At 34.6% G+C, this 21191-nt stretch overlaps 1 protein-coding gene and 1 non-coding gene across 2 annotated transcripts in view; one reads left to right on the top strand and one right to left on the bottom strand.

Annotated features, from left to right (window-relative positions):
• Positions 1-21191, bottom strand: part of Smp_133690 (putative discoidin domain receptor) — a gene marked incomplete at its 3' end in the record, with an annotated part of 117861 nt that overhangs the window by 4581 nt on the left and 92089 nt on the right. The window contains 2 exon segments of the mRNA XM_018796322.1: positions 6575-7642; positions 18674-18880. Coding sequence (XP_018650546.1) covers positions 6575-7642; positions 18674-18880 — 1275 coding nt within the window.
• Positions 19167-19233, top strand: Smp_tRNA_00943_Pseudo_TTG.1.1. Its single transcript has one exon. It is a non-coding gene (tRNA).

The following is a 21191-nucleotide window of genomic DNA, read 5'->3' as shown; positions in this document are numbered from 1 at the left end:
TTCAGAATAACGATGAAAGCTCCACGACCAAACCAACCAACTCAGGGAACAAAACTCCACCAAAACTATCTTTGAGCCATACATTAGATATATGAAGACTATCGACAACACCCAGCTGACCAAAGAAAAATATACAAAGTTGGGTTGAAACTGGCAATGCAACGATCGAAACTCAACTGTCTTAATGATTTAACTACCACTATAGACACATCAAATAAATAATACGCCTAATATCTATTTAATTCATTTACCATGGTTTCTAGGTAGAAACTGTAGACATAGAGTTTTCAACTCTATTCCCTTCATGGAACACAATTATTCTTCAAATGAATGTAGATTAAGACCTTGACACGATAGGCTGACTGGCTTAACCTTGAGGCTAATATGCGTGAGTTCGAAGTGGGGGTAGAGAGACGAAAACTATTCTATCCCTGATTGGTCGGCAAGCACGAGAGAGAGAGAGAAGACAAAGACAGCTGGAACACTAATCACTTTATTCCAACCCCGATCTAGCACTCGAATTCCCAATTCAGATTAGGGTGAAAAGTTACATGAATAAATAGATGACTAAGCGGACCACAACGTACAATAATTAGGAAAATACAATCATGTCCAAAACTGGGGAATTATAGTAGAAAATAGGGTACAAAAGATTACGTCAAAATGACAATAACTTTAGAACAGAAAATGCTATGGCAATGAATTATACATCAAACGAAAGCTTATGATCTGTAGAATAGGCTAGGGGCAAAAGTAAATGTTACAGTTTTACAAGCTTTGAATTAAATGAATTAACGTCCCCGAAAATAGCTTCCGTAATTTGTTCAGGCTTCTAGTTTTGCGGATCACATCAGTTTTCAACTCTATTCCCTTCATGGAACACAATTATTCTTCAAATGAATGAACAGTTTTATGTAAGATTCTTATCATGTATCGTTTTACATCAACTCTCATTTTTCTGGAAAATATTGTCTTTCTAAGGAATGAAATATACTACCCCTGTAACCCATTTTCCAAATGTCCATTGTCCTTTGAACTGTTCACAACCTTACATATTTTTTATACCTCAGATATGTTGTATGGAAGAGATTATAATCATCAGTTTGAATAGAAGACAATAACTATAAATCATTGTTTTCTCATATATATAAAAATTTATTAATATTTATAGTCGTTAAGTTGGATGGAGAATGCTGGTGGGCGGCCTATACTCCTTCCTCCACGAGAGGTAACAGGCGTAAGTAAATTGGTTATGACAACAACTTTTCGGTTAAAACATCTTTAACCACAGTTACTACTTATTACAGCTTTATTGATTGTCTTAGAATAACTACCCTCTACAACTCAACAAATAGAGGGTATCTTTTGGAAAAAGAAAAAACAACCAGACAAGAAATGAAACATAAGTTGAGTATCGACAACTGTCTTATACGATTTATTTACCTGCTTATTACTTATGTACACTGATTATTAAAAAGTGAATTTATAGTCTGTATGCTTTGTTTACTTATCTCTTGGTTGTTTTCCTATTTTTCTGAAGGGAGACGACTAATCATCTTTCTATGTACTTTCTCAACTACAAAAATTTTCCTCCCCCTCTCTCCCATTCTTTTCTCCCTTGGGTGTTTTACTTAAAAATAATACAATGACCAGTAGTACAACGAAAACTACAAGAGAGGAGGGAGAACAGGAGGAAAAGTTAGAATATACAACACCTTAATTAAAATAACATTAAAACCAGGACAACAGAGGATATTCTTCATTAAAGTAAAGAACAGCAATGAAAGACATTTGTAGGTGACCAATATCACTTGTTAAATTTAAGTAGTATAAGTGTCACTAAGTAGTAGTAGTAGTAGCTTATCATAATTTTCAAAGCAAATATGTCAATGTTTTTTTCTTTTGAAAAATCTGTAATAACGGTAGTTATTAATATAATCTTGTTTAGTTGAATTTAATAGGCTCATATTATTAAAATGAAGTAATTTATGATACCCATAAGTTGGATAAACTCCGCCTGTAGCTTCTCTGAGGGCGACTGCCGGTCCCAAGCCCGGATAAAGGAGGAGGGTTGGGTGTGGGGTTAGCGACCCCCATCCCGTAGAAAACCAACTCGCTAAAAAAACGCTAAAAAATTATTCAAACCATCTAAACTTTGCCCTGGGAGTTGAAGGAAGAATTATGACGCCTCATGATGAAAACCGAGTTACTTCGGAAGTCATGAGGCCAATGCACCTTTTAACAACCAGAGCAATAATTTTTATAGGTACATCTAGAACTCAAAACAATTGTCAACCAACACCAACATCAGAATTTTCAATACAAATATCAAGACAGTTCTACTGTATGGGGCGGAAACTTGGAGAACTACGAAAGCCATCATCCAGAAGATACGTGTTTATTAACAGTTGTCTATGCATGATACTTCGGATCCGTTGGCCAGACACTATCAGCAACATTCTACTGTGGGAGAGAACAAACTGAACTTCAGCGGAGGAAGAAACGGGGAAGAAGCACTGGAAGTGGATAGGACACACATTGAGGAAATCACCCAACTGTGTCACAAGACAAGCCCTCACATGGAATCCTGAAAACAAAAGAGCACATTACGCAGAGAAATGGAGACAGAAATGAGAAGAATGAACAACAATAGGATAGAACTAGAAAAGAAGGCCCAGGACAGAGTGGGTTGGAGAATGCTGGTCGGCAGCCTATGCTCCATTGGGAGTAACAAGAGTAAGTAAGTAAGTAAGTTGGATAAACAATAATGGCAAACCACTATGTGTAAATTCGCACGGATAAAATAAAGTAATGAGTCAGAAGAGTAAATTGAATGTGGAGTAATAAAAAAAATTATGCGAGATGATTGTGAGTAATGATGTTGGGCAAAGTGAAACAGATAGGAAAGGAGAGGGAGAGTTTTGGACTTGAAAATAAATGTATAGATCAAATATTTATGTTTGGATACGATTTGGATTCATAAATATACTTACACTGGTGCTCAACTGTAGTCATATTCTTTGAGATAGTGATATATCACTTCGTCCCCACACAGGTCTTGTAACAATGTTTATTAGTGAAGTATGTGTCAAGGAAGTGCATGAAACTCACAACGCGAACACTATCTGTCAAGACCTAGCTTACAGCAAACCATCATCAGCACTAACTATACCAAGTAGAGTTCATCAGAACTACGTACTTTCGACTTTCTTTATTCATTGTCACAAACATGCTTCTAAAAGTAACTCTTGATTCGTCTGACTTTTCCTATCGGAAGACTCTTTCATTAACTTAGATCTTATAGATGGTATGATTCTGTTTGGTAAAGACCCTGACAAACTGTGAAAATGTTCGAAACGCAATTGTTCCTTCTCATTCCAACTGTAAAATGACTCTTCATGACTATTCTGCGTCAACGTACGGTCTAATCATAGGTAATAAAGCTGTTAAGCTCATGGCTAGTTCCACTTGTCCTGGAAGTCTTATCAACACTGATGGATAAGACGACTGATGAAGCCTCATCATGGGTTAAAAATGTTCATTTGTTTTTAGTCAGTCAGTTATAAGCAACATAGAACCTAGTACATATGTTCATCGGCTGAAGTTGCTACAGCATATAAGCATAGCAAGATGAAATTATTCTGACAAATACTAGGGTAATGGAAGTAGTTATAATAACAATGGTAATATAAAATGTTAGGCATAGAAAATATGATTAGAGAAAGAATTAGTCAGAGGAATGACATGTATAAAGTAATTTTGAAATGTAAGAAAGGAACATAAATAATGAATACATTTGGACCACTGAAGACTTATTCTGCGTCATGTTGCTTAATTTGTCTCTAAAACCTCATTATAGAAATTCACGGAGACCTCGACCTAGTAGTCTGTCTCTACAACTAACAACATGGTTTAGCTCAACAGTGAACTACTTAATGGACTGATGTTATGTTTTCATTTGGACGACCTTTGAGCAACGCTAAAATGACCTTGAAATGTCCATCTACTTACCAGGGTTAAATGAAGATTATATATTAGTGTGAAGAATTGGGATCAGGATTTACAGTTGAATGTTAGGGTCAGGAATTAGATTCAATGTTTTCCTCAGCTATAATGCCAACATGGTATTTAGCCAAATGAGTGAATGAATTTCGCTCCAAAATCCAAGACCTACTATCTTAAATACGATTGGTCCGTCCGTAAACTATAGTCTCACCGCATTTTCTTGTAAATTTAGTATAAATTAAATATGCACATTCTATTCATACTATGATCCGTTAACCAGTGTATAGAATGTGGTCATCGTTTCTGAATAACTAATTTTAATGTTTATTCTCTGCTTTTTACTACTACTACTGTTACTATGGCTACTAACAGAACTATTTCTTAGGAAAACTGATGAAATTTGTTGTGATAAAGGATATATTCTATTTTGTTCTACTGATGAATAAACATTGCTTGGTTCTTCTTTTATACTTGTATGTTCACAGTTTCTCATCAATACATCTTGAAATTTTAACACTGTAGACTAATCTCTCAGACTTCTACTATCTTGTGTTCAACTGTCTTCTGTATCATTATTGGTGATAAGTATTAGTAACAATATATTTATTTATTCTTATCAATGAATTTGTCATTGAGCCTACATTTGTAGTGGACGATGGTGGAATAACGAAGTTCGGCATAAAATTATCTATACACAACACATATCATCACATGTATTACAAGAGAAAATCAATCCATGTTGGTACACAGTTATGTACATGTAAACAAGACAATTATGAATGTGTATATGCATATAAATGATGTGTATGTTTTTATTTGTTTGTAAAGTATGCGTATATTTTGTTAGTATGTAACCGAAATGAAGATTACCGATTTCAAATGAAGGAGGGACATGGAGAAAAAAGGAAAAGGCAGTACTATGGTGTATCGTTCGTCCTTCTATGTGGGTATGCACGAATATGTTCTGTTATTACCATTACCATTCTTTTTTTTTGCTGTACTGTATTAATGTAATATATGCCTTATTTGAATGTAACATGGTTACCATGATGATGTAACAAGAACACGTTAAAAACAGTGGACATGGGACGATACACAAAGCAAGCTACATATTACATTATTCGAAACTAATATTAGTATTCGATATCTTTTCTTTTCCGATAAATAAAGTGTACTGATAACAGTATGTGTACAAACGGAATATTTCTCTGAAATCACTGTTACTGTAAAACTAGGTTTGATAACATCTCTTCCCCCTCGCTTGAGATATCATGGATAAAAAAACCCAACAGAAATTATTCAGTCCAGCAACCATTACACATGATGTTAGATTGTCCTTTAATTATGTCACGAACTAATCTAAGTTGAAAATATGAGATAATTGCATCCCAAATTCACGTACATCGAAACACATACCGCCTTCGATCTAGTCTCAGTCAGAGTGATGAACAATCAGTGTCGAAGAGTCAGATACTATAAGCGAAAAAATTTTTTATTGATCTTACCACCAATTTTTAATGATAACCGCAATCAAAAACCTTCACATGGAATCTTGAAGGCCAAAGGAGAAGAGAAAGACCAAAGAACACATTACACCGAGAAATGGAGACAGACATGAGAAGAATGAACAAAAAATAGATAGAACTAGAAAAGAAGGCCCGGAACAGAGTGGGTTGGAGAAAGCTGGTCGTCGGCCTATGCTCCATTGAGAGTAACAGGCGTAAGTAAGTAAATAACCAAAAACCACCACTAGTTATAAAAACTATAGTTGGTTAAGATTGGATTAGGCTACGTCGGTTAAAAAAAAAGATCTTGTAAAAGAAAATTTAGTTACTGCACCGAGTACATGCATTTAACTTTCGAAATCATTAATTTAAAGCGGTTGAATCTCAATATCCATAAGTTATTTAGCTGAATAAATTCAATGAGAAAAATACACTTCTGAAATACCGTTACCATCCCTCTAAAATGAATGCTTCAATATATCTATAGTTTCATACTACTTAAATTATTTTAAGTAACACAAACGGTCAAATATGATATTTATAGCTGTGGTTCATAAAACAAGAATAACAGTAATTAAAAATGGTCAGATCTGTATAACAATGTGAAGAACCTAGATAAAATCAATTCTCACAACTGAACATACTATCATTGTGTTTAGTCATTATTTTTATAGGAAAAGTCCTAGAACAAACTCCGCCTGTAGCTCCTCCGGGGGCTACTGCCGGTCCCAAGTCCGGATAAAGGAGGAGGGTTGGGTATGAGGTTAGCGACCCCATCCCGTAGAAAACCAACTCGCTAAAAAAAACGCTAACCAGAACAAACCCAGTTGAATGATTAATAAAAATGAGGAAATCTACAAAATTACAAATCAGTTATCATTAACCTAAAGAAGTAAAGATTCCCATTGTGTTGTTCTAAAGAAGTCGAAAAGCTATGAATTACCAACCGGTCCATTTATCTTTTTCTGCTAGACGAATTGAAAACAGGAATAAATAAAGTACTACTGAAAAGAAACAATAGCGCCTGTGATGAAAAACGACGAAAAACATAAGTCAAGACTTACTCATTCCATTTAAACTATTCAAATCATTTCCAACCAATGTAGTAGTAGTAGTCAATCGATTAGCAGCATTAGTTTGTATATACATACTTGTTGGTTGTTCAATGATTTGATGATGATGCTGATCAGTTGTTCCAGGATGATTATGATGGTTCATGCCAATACCGCCGACAACAACACCAGTTTGAGGTATACAAGGCAGTAATAAACCATTTGGTAGTGAGGGGGGAGGTGGAGGTGGTAGGGGTTGACCAATTGTAGATGCATAATCTAATTTACTTATACGGCCATCCCCAACCCCAGCAATACCATTAGCACATGTTGTACCGAATAATCGATTATTGTTATTCTTTACAATGATTGAATTATTTTCTGTGGCTAAATTATTACTATTATTATTATTCACAGTATATTGTAATATGTTATTTGGATGATGTAGAACAGCATGATTGACGCCGACGCCGACGCCGCCAACATTTCCACTATTATTCGGTAAACAATTATTATTATTATGTACAAAATTATCTGTTGTTGTAGTTGTTAACGTTGTTCTTGTATTAGGTGATAGTGTAGACAAAGATTGTAAAAGTTTTGCAGCTTCCGGTATATTCATTGTATTTACAACATTATAATTCAATAAACTATTAACTCCATGAGGATGATGATTAGTACTTCCACAAGTACCAATTAAAGAAATTGGTGAATAAAATCCACCGGATTGATTCGATGAAATTCCCCCTGTTGTTTCAACTTTTAATTGTTTACAACATTGATGTTTAAAATGTAAATAATGTTTGCATTTTCTTTGTATGATAATAATTATAGCTAGCAAGATGAATAAAGAGAGTATAGCGCCTAGTACATAAGATACAATGACAATAATTTGAGATAATTGCGTTGATGATGATGACGATGATGAGATTGATGTTGATGAAGAAGATGCAGAATAATACTTTTCATTATGATTACCAAGATTTTCTTCAGCTGAACGAATTTCATGATTTGATGTAAGCGATTTCTCATTGCCTACACTCATTGGTGAATGAATTTCTGGATTCATGGGTTTATTAGCTAGAAAGAAGAAAAAATGTTTGTTTAAAAAACGAAAGAAAAATCTGTAATAATTGATACATATACAGTAAGTCAGTCAGTCAGCCACAACGTACAACCTCGTACATACGTACATCAGTTCCAGTTGCCATATAACATTAGCACAGAGATGCGGTTGTCGATTCAAATACCATAGTGGTAGAAGTAGTAAGAGTTTAAGCAGTCATCTGAAAGATCAGGGTTTGAAGATGTTATTGAAGGAATATAATAGAGTGAAATAAATTTGAAAAGAAAAAAAGAAAGGGACATGAAGAATTCAGAAGATTAGAATTTGGCAGGACACAAACAGTGGATGCACCTTCGCCATTGCAAACGATTTTAAGCCATGTCATTCAAGGTCTCTAACCATCGATTGCTATCATCTCACGGATTCCAACCAGGTAGTCTACATCTACCAACATGGCTCAGTCCAATTGTCAGTGACTTCATGGATTTGTGCCACGTTTTGGTCTGGCCGCCCCTAGCTTTCTCCCAACCTACTCCTACACAATGAACCATTGCACGTCGGGGCATTCGGTGGTTGGGCATACGTAACACGTGTCCCAGCCATCTCAACTGATGAAGTTTCACTACTTCATCAATCGATTTGCCATCCTTATCTAATACCCGTTTCCTAACAACTACATTACTTACCCCGTGGTCACAGGATATACGAGCAATGCTTCGAAGACACCTATGATCGAATACTAGTAGCCTACGAATATCCTCTACTCTTACCGGCCATGTTTCACAGCCATAAAGTAGGACGAAACGAACTGCTGCACAGTAAACTCGTTCCTTGGTTGCTAGACGGACATCTCGCCTACGCCATAAATGACGCAAGTTAGCGAAAGCTAGACGAGCCTTCTGTATACGTCTAGATACATATACAGCTAAATATTTAGTTACTTATTCAGGAAAATTCGTTTAGTAAGCAGAGGGAACACATCATTGATCAGAACGATCCATATTCGTTAAACTTAGAGATACACACTGATCTGAACCAAAGAAAGTTGATGCCTGAATCTATGAGTTTGCCTACTCTTGTAGAGTATGTTATATTGATCACATAAAGAGCGCTCTTTTGAAACATAAATTCATGCACTACTATTCATAACTGTCCCTACGGATATCGTTAAATATGGTGCTACAAGTTAACTGTCAAGTCAACAAATCATAAAACTTGTATGAAACGTATAAGTGTAGCCATATATGAATCAATGACTTCTTATCAAATACGATACATACATGTAACAAATCACCAAAGTAACTAATTAACATATAAGAGGTTGCTGTTTGCAAGTTATTTATTGAAAATTAATGAAAGTAAAAACTTCTTTTCAGTGTAACAGAAAAGTAATATTGTTTGGTTATATCCTATTCCTCTTTCTATCGGTTGTTATGAATACTGTGCAGGGTAGGGTAATATCCATATCAAAATCAAGTTATTGTATGGCCGTGTTATTGTCACAACACTTTATCGATACACGGATTGAATGTAACATTCAGTTTGTAGTAATCTGAAATTAACACATTACGAATAATGATTCAAATGAATCAATGTTCTGATATTAAGCGGTCAGTCAGCTACAACGTAGGACCAGGCACATATATGTATCGGTCCAAGTTGCCATACCTCGTTAGCACAACAAGATGAATACCGAATTCATAGAAGTAGTTAATTTAGTGGTGGTAATATATAGAAGAAAGGTTGTAGATAAGGATATAGTATAGGAAGAAAGACAGATATGAAACAATTTTAATCTCAAGGTTTGAGGGAAGATAAAGAGTGTATACACCTACTCCATTGTGATCGATTCTAAGCGGTTGAAGGTAGTAGGTAAAAAATTGTATTCGATCTCAATTTTGTGGTGGTGGTGGTGTAGTGAACGAGAACAGAAGTGGGGACAATGGAATGAATTTGAACATACAATTACAGAACAACTTAGTAAAATCTGAGAACCATATAGTAAGTACTTAATTTGCAAAATGTCAATTAATTGTCTCAAACTTGGCTGTTCCCTTTGCAAATACTAATCAATCATCTCAGTCTTTATTATTCTTTCATCTCCACACTAATCATTCTTTGTTCTCGTTCTTCTTTTTCGATCTTTTCAATCTTCTGCCTCCAGGCATTTCACTTTCGATCGATGATACATACTATTTATATCCATAAACATCAGTGGCACACACCACAGTTGACATCCATCATCACTAGAACATACTTCCAATGCTATTCTTGCAGATCCGAATTCTGATCATCCAGCTCCACAATCACAGATGTGACGCAGCCTCGAACCCAGCAAGGAGTTTCAGTTCTTCCAAATCTGCGAATACCATTCATCATTAAACAATGACAATACCTCGTTTTCCATAAATATGTTTCAAGAAGTTTTTTTAACGATTATTTACTTCAAATATATATTGTTTTCAGAAGCGGGTTTTGTGGAGATTTTAGTAATTTTATAGTTAAAATCATGAGTCAATTGAAACTAGACCATTATGGGAAACCTGGAAGCATTGGACAGCCGTTTCGTTCTACTGTGGGATTCCTCAGCAGTGCGCATCCACGATCCCGCCTCACGAGATTCGAACACAGGACCTATTAGTCACGCGCTCGAGCACTTAACCACTAGACCACTGAGCCGGCCGGCATCCAACGGTATCCAGTGCTTCCCACCAGGTTTTCCATGATAGTCTAGCTTCAATTGACTCATGATTTCACTTATACAAAATATATTGTATTAATGAAATATATATTATATCATTACTTCATTTTTCCTTCTCAATTAACATATTCACACATCATTAAAGTTATGAATAGTTTCTAATATATTAACAAGTCGGATGAAATAAGAAGGAACAAAAAAAAAGAACCGTCTAATAAGACTTAATTTATTGTACTAATGACTATGGGTGAATATCATTATTTCTCTTTCTATTCAGAATGTTTGTTTGTTTTTTATTTTATTGATCTGTCGCATTTTTATTTGTCTGATTTCCAACTCTTTTTTTCTCATTTTAACAAGAAGAAAAACCTTGGAGATAATAAGTATGTGTAGAAATTAGAAAGGAAACAATAAGAGTTAGTAGTAATGATTATCAAGAAGATCTGTTTGAAATCTAGGCTTCATTCATATTAGTGTTTTTCTCTTTATCCATATAGATTCGAATCCATACCACTTATAGAAATACATTCAGAGATGTTATTGAGTAATTCGAAATGAATAATCTGAAGTTCATCGATTGAACTGGTTAAGATATGTTTTACACATGCCTAACTATCGCCTATTCTGATTTTCAATGTTAGTGGACATGGGGGGTAGGTTGATAAACATATAGAGTAGCTCAAACCAAGACGTATGAGCCAGTCTATAATATTAAGTACTATCGCAATTAGCAATGTCAGTCAAAGCAGCTACCTGACCAAGGGTGATGGATTAGGGGAGTATAGATATACAACATCCCTTTATACAAATATTCGTCAATATTTGAAGGAATAGTTTGACAGGAATTGGGAACCGAATAAAGAGAACTTGTCCAGACAAGTTTGCTGAACGAAACGTTGAAATTATTTAAATTTCAATCACTGAGATTATTCCATATCTAATTTTCATAAATAATATTTACCACATCCCTTTGCTTGCATCCAACCTCAAATTCAAATGACAGGTGAACAATTATGGACTAACGACACCATTAGAGGCTTGTAATTCAAAATTCCTACACATTTTATTTTTTGCATTTCTATATTAGATTTGGTATCCCGTATCCCGCGTAACTGAATCAGGTAGCATAATACAATAGGTACGCCAATATGAGATATGTCAGTTCTTGTATTAATTATGACTGGAATTATTATTTAAGTTAATGAGTAGTATACAATCATAATTCAAAATTTCTGGGTACTATCAGTTTTATTTTTCACTCGAAACTATTTCTCAATAATTGAAAACGCGAGTCAATTGAAGCTAGACCACCAGGGAAAACCTGGAAGTACTGGACGGCCGTTTCGTTCTATTGTGGGACGAAACTGCCGTCCAGTGCTTACAGGTTTTCCATGATGGTCTAGCTTCAATTGACTCACGCTTTCAACTAAATACTAAAAATACTAAATCTCCACAAAACCCCTTCTGATATTTCTTAATACACTTTTTTTTTAAAGAAAAAAAAGGATTAAAACGTATATTATTGTAAACAAGTGTAGACATATATTCCAGATAAAAAATTTCTTTGTTACTGCTCATAGACAGAAATAACATGTAAAACTTGAAAGTGTACAAACACACACACACACACACTATGACATGTTGTTTTTTAACGGGTAATGGACTTTTTTTCTGTTTACGTCATCAATATTACCCCCCCCACTAGGGCTTTTAACTGTTTTACTTAGGAGAAAAATATTTAGATTTATCTATGAGTTGGTGTTTACTCACATTGATGTGTGGAAACATACATTTATGTGAAAAGAGTTTTTATCTTATCGTCTGGTGAAAGTTGATTTGTTATTTTTGATTCTATCTAACCGCATACCTACCTACCTATCTATCTATCTATCTCTATCTACTAGCTTGCTTACCCCCCTACCTATCTATCTATCTCTATCTACTAACTTACTTACCTTCCTTCCTACCTATCTATCTTTACTACTTAGATCTTGTCTTTGGAAGAGAAAATAATAACAACTGCATATATATATATATATATATATATATATATAGATGGCTGACAACATTCGTAAGATGAAAAAATGAGAATCACCATTGAATTAATTGAGAATGTGATTTTCATTGTGAACTGGTATTAGTTGAAAAAGTAAAAAAAGAAAACAAGTGTGGAGGACATTGGATAGATGTTTCATTACATAGTTTGGAACGATATAGCAACAGTGGGGACTCATAAGTGCATATATAGAATTGTACGCATTGAAGGGGGGAGGGTAATTGTCTCACAATGAATATCATGGAATTCAACCAGTAACTAGTCAAAATCTAATAATCTTCACTCTATACATTAGTTAATTTATGATATCAACTTGAAGCTCACTTAATATTATCAGTGACTTATACTGTTTCATTCTCAACTTGGCCAACACATCATAGAATCAAAGTTTCTTATTGGCATTAGAAATAAGTCAATATTTATAAGCAAAGATGGATAGTGGCTAGCAGTGGAATCCAGGACGCGCGTTTCGTCCTATTTGGGACTCGTCAGCTGGATGTACCTGCATCGAGTCCCAGAGTGAACATCAACTCCCTAAATCATGATAACCTTATCTTAACATTGAAAGTTCTTTTCTCAAATAAACCGAGAAGAAATGTACATTTTAACATGGAATGCATGAGATTGAATAAATGAGTAAAATGAAAATGTTGCAACATAATTCATTTTTGTATCGGTTATTTGAACAAGATAGCGGTTTTCTGGATTCAATAGCTCAATGGATAACGTGATGCCGTTGCAAGCTAACATTACTGGGTTCGAGTTCCGGAGTGAACATCAACTCTAGGATACAGGCACACCCAACTGATGAGTCCTGAACAGGACGAAATGCGCATCCTGGATCCCACTGTTAGTTACCATCTATCTCAGCTTATAATGTTCCAAAATAATGTTTCTCTCTTGATAAGAAGAACCTTATCATCTTGTCATAAAACTTTCTTTTTCAATATGTAAGATACTTATATTCCTTTTACTCTGATCCACTATCTCTAACTTACAAAATTAGGAAACCTGAAGTAGTAGATTGATAGGAAAATAAATACTGAACATCTATATCATCATTATCATTGTACTGATTGTACAGCTACACACACACACACACATAATATTCAAACAAATCCACTCATCAATTTCAATCTGTTTATGCTCAATTATTGAATTTCCTGTTATTACGTCTGAGAGATTGAATAATAATCCACTACTTAAAACTATTTCTCATTTAGATTGTATTAAGTGTGTTTTTTCAAAGAAAAACCACCACCTAACAATAAAAAAATATGCAAAAACAAGGGATTTCGTGTTAGTTTCTTGTTAAAAGGGAGTCTTTCATAATGTGAATAACTATATATATACACACATACATACACCACCACCACCACCCCGATTTATATGTATACATATACAAAAACACATAGATACTTACATTACAAAAACAGAAGTATGTAATATTCAATGAAATGACGCAATTATAGAAATAACAATGAGATGAGATGAGATGAATAGCTTGGAAAAGAGAGAGAGGGAGAGGGAGAAATAACTAGGGTCAGTCACACATTTCAAGACTTGAAGATGATGATGATGATGAAGATCAAGTATATCAATAGTTGATTTCGTGTTTGTTTATACTTCCTAATTCAAAATTAATTTATTTCCGATTTAAACAGTAATCATAGTAGTCTTTATTTAATATAGATATGTAAGAGATGATTAATAACGAGAGCCAACAACAATAACATGAAAACATCACTGAACAGTTTCATCACCCACTACTCACTCATCATCATCAACATCCACCCATCCGTAAAGACATCCGTCAAAATAGGGGTGTAAGTTCAGAAAACACTGGGACGTCATATGTGCACGCATCTATAACCATTCATAACACCTATAATGTTTAATCATAAAGTATACGAAGCAGGCTTCAGATTTGTATTCTACAAGGTTAAATACTGAGTCATCAAATATTTTCTCTAAATATACAACGTATACATGTTTAAGTTTGGGGTTCTGAAGGTTGTTAAATTTCATTGAAAACCTAAAAGTACTGGACGGCAGTCTCGCCCTAGTATGGGACACCTTGAGAGTGTGCAACCCGACCCTACCACGGCGGGGGATAGAACCGAAAATCTTCGGTCTCGCTCACGAAAGCTTAACCTCTAGACCAATGAGTCGGCATCCAACAGTTTAAATGTCTAACTTTAACCAATCCACGATTTCGTGCGACCATCCTGACCAGTTCATGATTTCAATAGAACTCAACAATATCCACAATTCCAAACTGAAAATTATCACGCACTCACTACTGATTAGCTTCGAGAGGGAATCTCGGAGATCTTGTGAGAAGCCGTGACCAGTGAAGTTGAATCGTGTCGGGTGTAAGGCGGTTACGCACTGAAGACAATGGGAGATGATCGCGTGACATCGTGAATTGGTTGAAGTTAGACACTAAAACTGTTGAATGTCGGCTCAGTTGTCTAGAGATTAAGGGTTTGCGCGCGAGATTGAAGGTCCCGGATTCGACTCCATGGTGTTGGGTCACTCCTGACGAGCCCTATACTAAGACGAAACGGTTCTCCAATGCTTCCAGGTATATATATATAATATTTTGTACTGGGATGGAGTTATTGACAAAAGCATCTGGATTCCAACCAAGCCACAGGTTGAAATTCTAATTCTAAAAGATGGGTAAATGGATTTGTATTTCATAAACAGATTGTGTATATTGCTCTTTCAACTAACACAGTACTGGAAGTGTATAACTAGATCACTAACGCAATATTCATAACTTTATATAAAGACTTTATAAAAAGAAGACTAAAATTGTTATCAAATTTCCTCAGTTTACTTAGAAGATAAGCACTCACCGCAAGACTCAATGATCTTGAATTCGATTTCCTAGTGAACTTTTGAGTGTACACTGCTGGAGAATCGGATACTATAATAAAACAGCTGTTCGATCTTTATTGGTTTTCACTAGTATCTCCAACTAAGTTAAACTCACGACGAATACTATCAACAAATCAAACTGATCTCCGCAAAACCTCTACATCAAAATCATGATTATTGTTTTAACCCGTGATTAAAACAAACAAACACTGGTTCTGGTGGGAGCTGAATGAGAAGAAAAGAAATTAGATCAAATTGATTCATTTGTAAGGGTTGTTGAATCCTCCTGCTAATAAAATGGACTGTAATCGATCCGTCATTTTGCATATATGCATCCTGTATGGATTACCTTGATATTGGGCTTTAAGTCACAAGTATTTTAGGTAGAGCTAGACAGAAGGACTAACAGTGGAATTCATAGAGTGAGTTTCGTTACATGGGTGTATCTGGCCCCCTAGTGTTGATGTTCACGTAGGGATTCGAACCAAATATCTTTCACTTTAAACTCCCAACGTGTTGTCCATTTAACTCTTTATATGTATAAACACGTTAACATTGATCAAGTGTACTGTTGCCATTAACAAACTATATCTACCTACCCATTTAATGCTTATTAGTAAGATAATTTAATTAATTATACAAAGAATAAACGAGAGAGAGAGAGAAGAAACTGCACACAAAGAGAGACAGAGAAGAACAGGGACGTTACACAAAGAAAAAAAAATTAGATTAAAAGAAAAACGAATAGCAAGATTAGTAGTAGACATATGCAGTATGTATCAATACTATGTGTATATATATACACGTAGGAATATTTCCATATGTATGTCATTATGTAATACAGAGGAATTAATGAATAAACAAATGAATACATTTATTCTTAATTTGACCACATGTAACCAAAGCAGATGAATCAAAGTAAATTTTCTGTTTGATAAATTCTACTTCCGATACATGTAAAACGTGATAGGATGAGGGGAGGGGGCGGGTAAGAAATTGTTAATATGATCATGAAACAAACAAACAAACGGAAAAAGAAACTAGTAACAATTCTATCGTTATCATGTACCAATTAGCTGTTTGTTATTGATCAGAATAGTATTGTGGTACATGCTACTTATACGGATAGATATAAGTAGTATGAAATGGAGGTGGAATGCTTATCAACCGAAGATTGAAATAAAATGAGGAAGAAAAGAAAAACAGAAAGCAATCGGTATGACAACAAAATAAGGATGATGGAGTATGTACAGAAAAACTGAAGGAAAATATCCAAATGATGTAGTTAATATATGTTTTTATATATTACGAATGGAATAAATTGGTTCATAGTACCTGAGTCTTCGTTCAATACAGTGTGAAAAAAAGGATTCCAAAAGGATTGTAGTCTAAAGAAGTTTTTAAATATCTAATAAACCAATGTTGACTATGAAGAAGACTAAAAGATAATAAGCATTAAGATTCACGTTAGATTGAAGTAATCATAGTCGGTATAACCGATGTAGAACTAAGTTAATTAAGAGCAAAGATGAATAGTGGCTAGCAGTGGAATCCAGGATGCACGTTTCGTCCTATTTGGGACTCGTCAGCTGGATGTACGTGCATCTCAGAGTTGATGTTCACCCTAGGATTAAATATATTTATATTGTTGGGTGTTGATTTATATTAAATGGAAAATTGTCCAGTTAACACCTTGATTCATGTTATAATGATCAAGAACTCAATTTACTGTCTAATACAAAATAAAATATGAGAATCATACATTGAATACTTCAATATTCAAACATATAGTTTGAAAGAAGCAAATAAAAGTAAAGATTGAAAGGTTTTCGCCTCACTGCTTCTAATCATCCAGCATTGAAACAATACAAGCGATACTGAATCACTTAGATTATTGATTAAAGTGTAACTTAATCGACAGAATACGACCAGTACTAAAGGTCAACACAAATACGACATTTGTCACTACTTAGTAATCAATCAATGTCAATATCTCAGCCCTATAAGATGTAAGTTACGACCAGAATAGCTCATTATTAACATCTCAGACTGTGAAGTTGAACGATATGGGTTCAAATCCTGCAGATAGTACCATTTCACAAAAGATTCCAGATACATCTTGCTAGTTAATGTCTGCTAGTACAAAACTTGAATCCGCTATTTCTTCACGCATTGGTTACAAAATTAACCCAATCTCAACCTGATAGTTTGAACCTACAAACACTGCGTAATCTAATAGTCACTTCATTAGTTGATATCATGTTTTGGTTTGATCACCCATAGGTTCCTTCCAGTCTACACATACAGCAGCAAACACCATGCGCCAAGAATTAAGATGGCAAGGCACACTTAATACATGTCTCAACCACCCCAGTCGATGAAGATTCCCTATCTCATAAGCCCTATTTCTAATATTCCCTTATTATCTGACATCAGAATTACTCAATCAATAGTCCCCAAATATGCCAGTAATGCCTCGAAACAATCTATCGTCAAATAATATTAACTTAAAAGTATCCTCTACTTTTGGAGGCCTTGTTACACAGCTATAAAATAAAGCAGAAGGAACTGCTGAGCAGTAAACTCGTCTTTTAGTTAGGAGAAAGATAACTCGCCTACGTCATAGATAATCCTTCTGAATCCATAGTGAGATTTTGTTAGACATCAATCCGCTAAGACTGGTGGGATTTTCAAGATAAGTAAATCGGTTGACACACTCAACTATCTCATTCCCTATCAATAGTTCACGCTTTGATGAAATCCATGGACTCTTGGATAAACTCTTCAAGATTAACTATTCAAACCACAAACATACAGAACGTAGTTTAAATATACAAAGTAATACTCTAGTAGACGAAACTTCACTATCTTAACTATCAAACATTCATACAATCAAGAACTACATTACATTAGGAGTGATAATAATCTCGATCTATTGTTAGTAAAAGCAATGACATAATATGAGTAATATATCTCTGTAGGATTTAATTTTAATTCCATAATTTATTCAAAACCTTAATCTATATCCTTAGTGGACGGTATTCACAAGGTTATTTGTAAGTAATGTGATGTTGTAGTTGTTACAATTATCAGATGGGATTAAGAGTTTCAGTACATCAAAAATGGAGTTGGAATAACACGTGGAGATCAGACGAGAAGATGGTCCAGACTGTAGGACATACCGAAAGATGTAAATGAAAGATTGGAGGTTACGCATAATTATATATATTTAATGTAGGTACCAAAATACATTTCTCTTGCCTATTGTCATGCCTTACACATCTACACTCACCACCACTCAGAGTAATATATGTATATATAGAGAGAAAAAGGTTGCGAAAAACCTTTAACCAAAAATGAACATTTAACAATATTATCCTCCCCCCCAAAAAAAGGACTTACGGTTTCTTAGATCTTGTTTATTTAACATTTCTGAATGATCACCAATTATTGGAGAAGCACGAAATGAATTTTCATCTGTATTGAATAATTTCTTCTGTGAATTATCTAAATGGTTCGAAGTATCATCAGCATTATCAAGTGATTTATTACCATTATTAATCTCTTCATTGGATGATAATGGTAGTAGAGATTGAGGCTGTACAATAGCTATAGGGTATAATAGAAATAAAACAACATAATGATTCGTTTACATTTGCTCTTTAATCAATGAAGAAAAGGAAAAATTAAGAACTTTTTTTACACGAAAAGGTTATATTTAGTCAATACTGATGTATGTATAACTGGATAGATACGCAATATGCACAGTATGCACATATGCCAATTAGAGACTGACCAGTTGCAGTCTTAAAAACATCAATGGGAAGATTCAAACAGACAATACTAAGTGAATTTAAACTTCACCCCATCGCACAAGCAAGTGGCTATCAGGAGTCAGTGGCCGAGTGGATAGAGCGATGGTATTTGAAGCGAAAGGTACTGGGTTCGAGTCCCAGAGTGAACATCAACTCTGAGGTGCAGGTACATCCAGCTGACGAGTCCCGAATAGGACGAAACTTGCGTCAAACTGGATTCCACTGCTAGCCACTATCCATCCTTGCTTACAATCGATAGATTAAGGTTTAAGAAATGAATTAATTATCAGTATGGGATTGTGGAGATTGTTAAGTCTTTAATTGAGATAATGAATCAGTCGATGTTAGACCATCATTGAAAACCTGGAAGCACTGGACAGCCATTTCATCCTAGTATGGAACTCAGCAGTGTGCATCCACGATCCAGAGTGAATTATAATCATATGTGAAGATTACACCTCAATACAGCTATTTTATCACAGGATTATTTTCTAAAAGGGATAGGTTCAGTATTGAATATCTCAACAACCTTAATACTTATTGAACAAGCTAGTGGAAATCCGAGTTTTAGATTATAGCGCTATCTAAAATCTATCTATCCAGAATGGGAAATTTTTGAAAAATATTTGTGGAGATTAGGTTAAATGTCAATGTAGACTGATATAGGTTGAGGAATCGTTGAAAATAAAAAATTGTATCGAACACTAGTTCCTTATTCATTTTAGGATTTCTCAGTAGTAAAAGCATATAAGAGATCTTAAATCTCATTTGTGGTTAGTGCTGTTATTCAATTTTAGATGATTAAATCACAATCCAATGGTCCGAATCCTCAACTTCTGTCAATCGATTCATCAACCGATGATATCAGGTAATAAAAATATCTCGCTGAAATCCATTAGTTGACACTGCCCGCTGATAAAACCTGTCTGCATATATAATTTTAATCACATTCAGTAACATATTCTTAGAACGTGAACATCAAGAATCATTCATTTAACTTCTTAAACTGAAGTGAATTAACGATTCGATATTGTACAAGTCACCGTTCAGTGTGGATGTGTACATGTGTGTATTCACCTGCACTAAAAAAAACAACGCACCCCTGGTTTGAACTATTTAAATTTGGACAATCAACAGGCATCAAAATTAGTTTGCACATTCCTACAATAAAACAGAATTCTCTCATAAAACCGTGTAAAGTCATTACCGATTCCCAGGATTGAATTGACATGTAACATTTTGAATTAACAAATACCTTAATGTTATTACGTTTTTTTTTCTAATTAGAAAAAGTCTTAACAAATAATATTATTTGATAGAGTGGAAATCGTGAGAAAAATGGTAAACGGTTATGATGAAATAACGTCGAACAACAATAATAGTCTGTGATCTATTGAACATAAATGTAACTGATATTTAATGGTAAACACTTTTAAAGAACAATGAATGATGTAATAATTCGTTGTCAATGTAGTCTAGACCACCATTGAGAATATGGAAGTACTGGAAGGTCGTTTCATCCTGGATGAGAGGTTGTGCAAGATCATAGGTTGATTAAAGTTAGACATTAACAGCATTGGACTCCGAATCAGTAGTCTAAAGGTTAAGTGTTCGCGCGCGAGAACAAAAGTCCTGGTTTTGAGTCCCATGTGTGTTATAGTGGATGTGCACAGTTGAGCAATCCCATACTAGAACGAAATGGCCATCCAGTGCTTCAAGGTTTTCAATGATGGTTTAGCTTAAATCGACTCATGAATTCAACTATTCAAATGACTAAAATCTCCACAACCCCCCCTCCTATTCTAATAAAATACATTATTCTCAGTACTAGAAATTTTCTTAAACGTTACATCATTAAGCAAAGGTAATAGAAAAGAAATTCTGAATGTATAAAGAATAATTAAACAAAAACTTAAGATTTAACTCAGAAGAAAAGGGTCAACAAAAAGAACAATCATTCGTCGAAGGTCCATATTTTGTGTACTGTTTGTATGTATGTATCAATATAATTTAAAGCTTAGAAATATGGTGGATAAATAAAACAATGAGATGGAGAAAAGTATTCGAGAAAAATCTAACAAAACTAATCAAAGATGGGGGATCCT

The sequence above is a fragment of the Schistosoma mansoni genome, chromosome 2 (assembly GCF_000237925.1).
Source record: "Schistosoma mansoni strain Puerto Rico chromosome 2, complete genome".
Classification (NCBI taxonomy): Eukaryota; Metazoa; Platyhelminthes; class Trematoda; order Strigeidida; family Schistosomatidae; genus Schistosoma; species Schistosoma mansoni.
The sequence above is the reverse complement of the archived record's forward strand: the minus strand, read 5'-3'. Positions and strand labels throughout refer to the sequence as shown.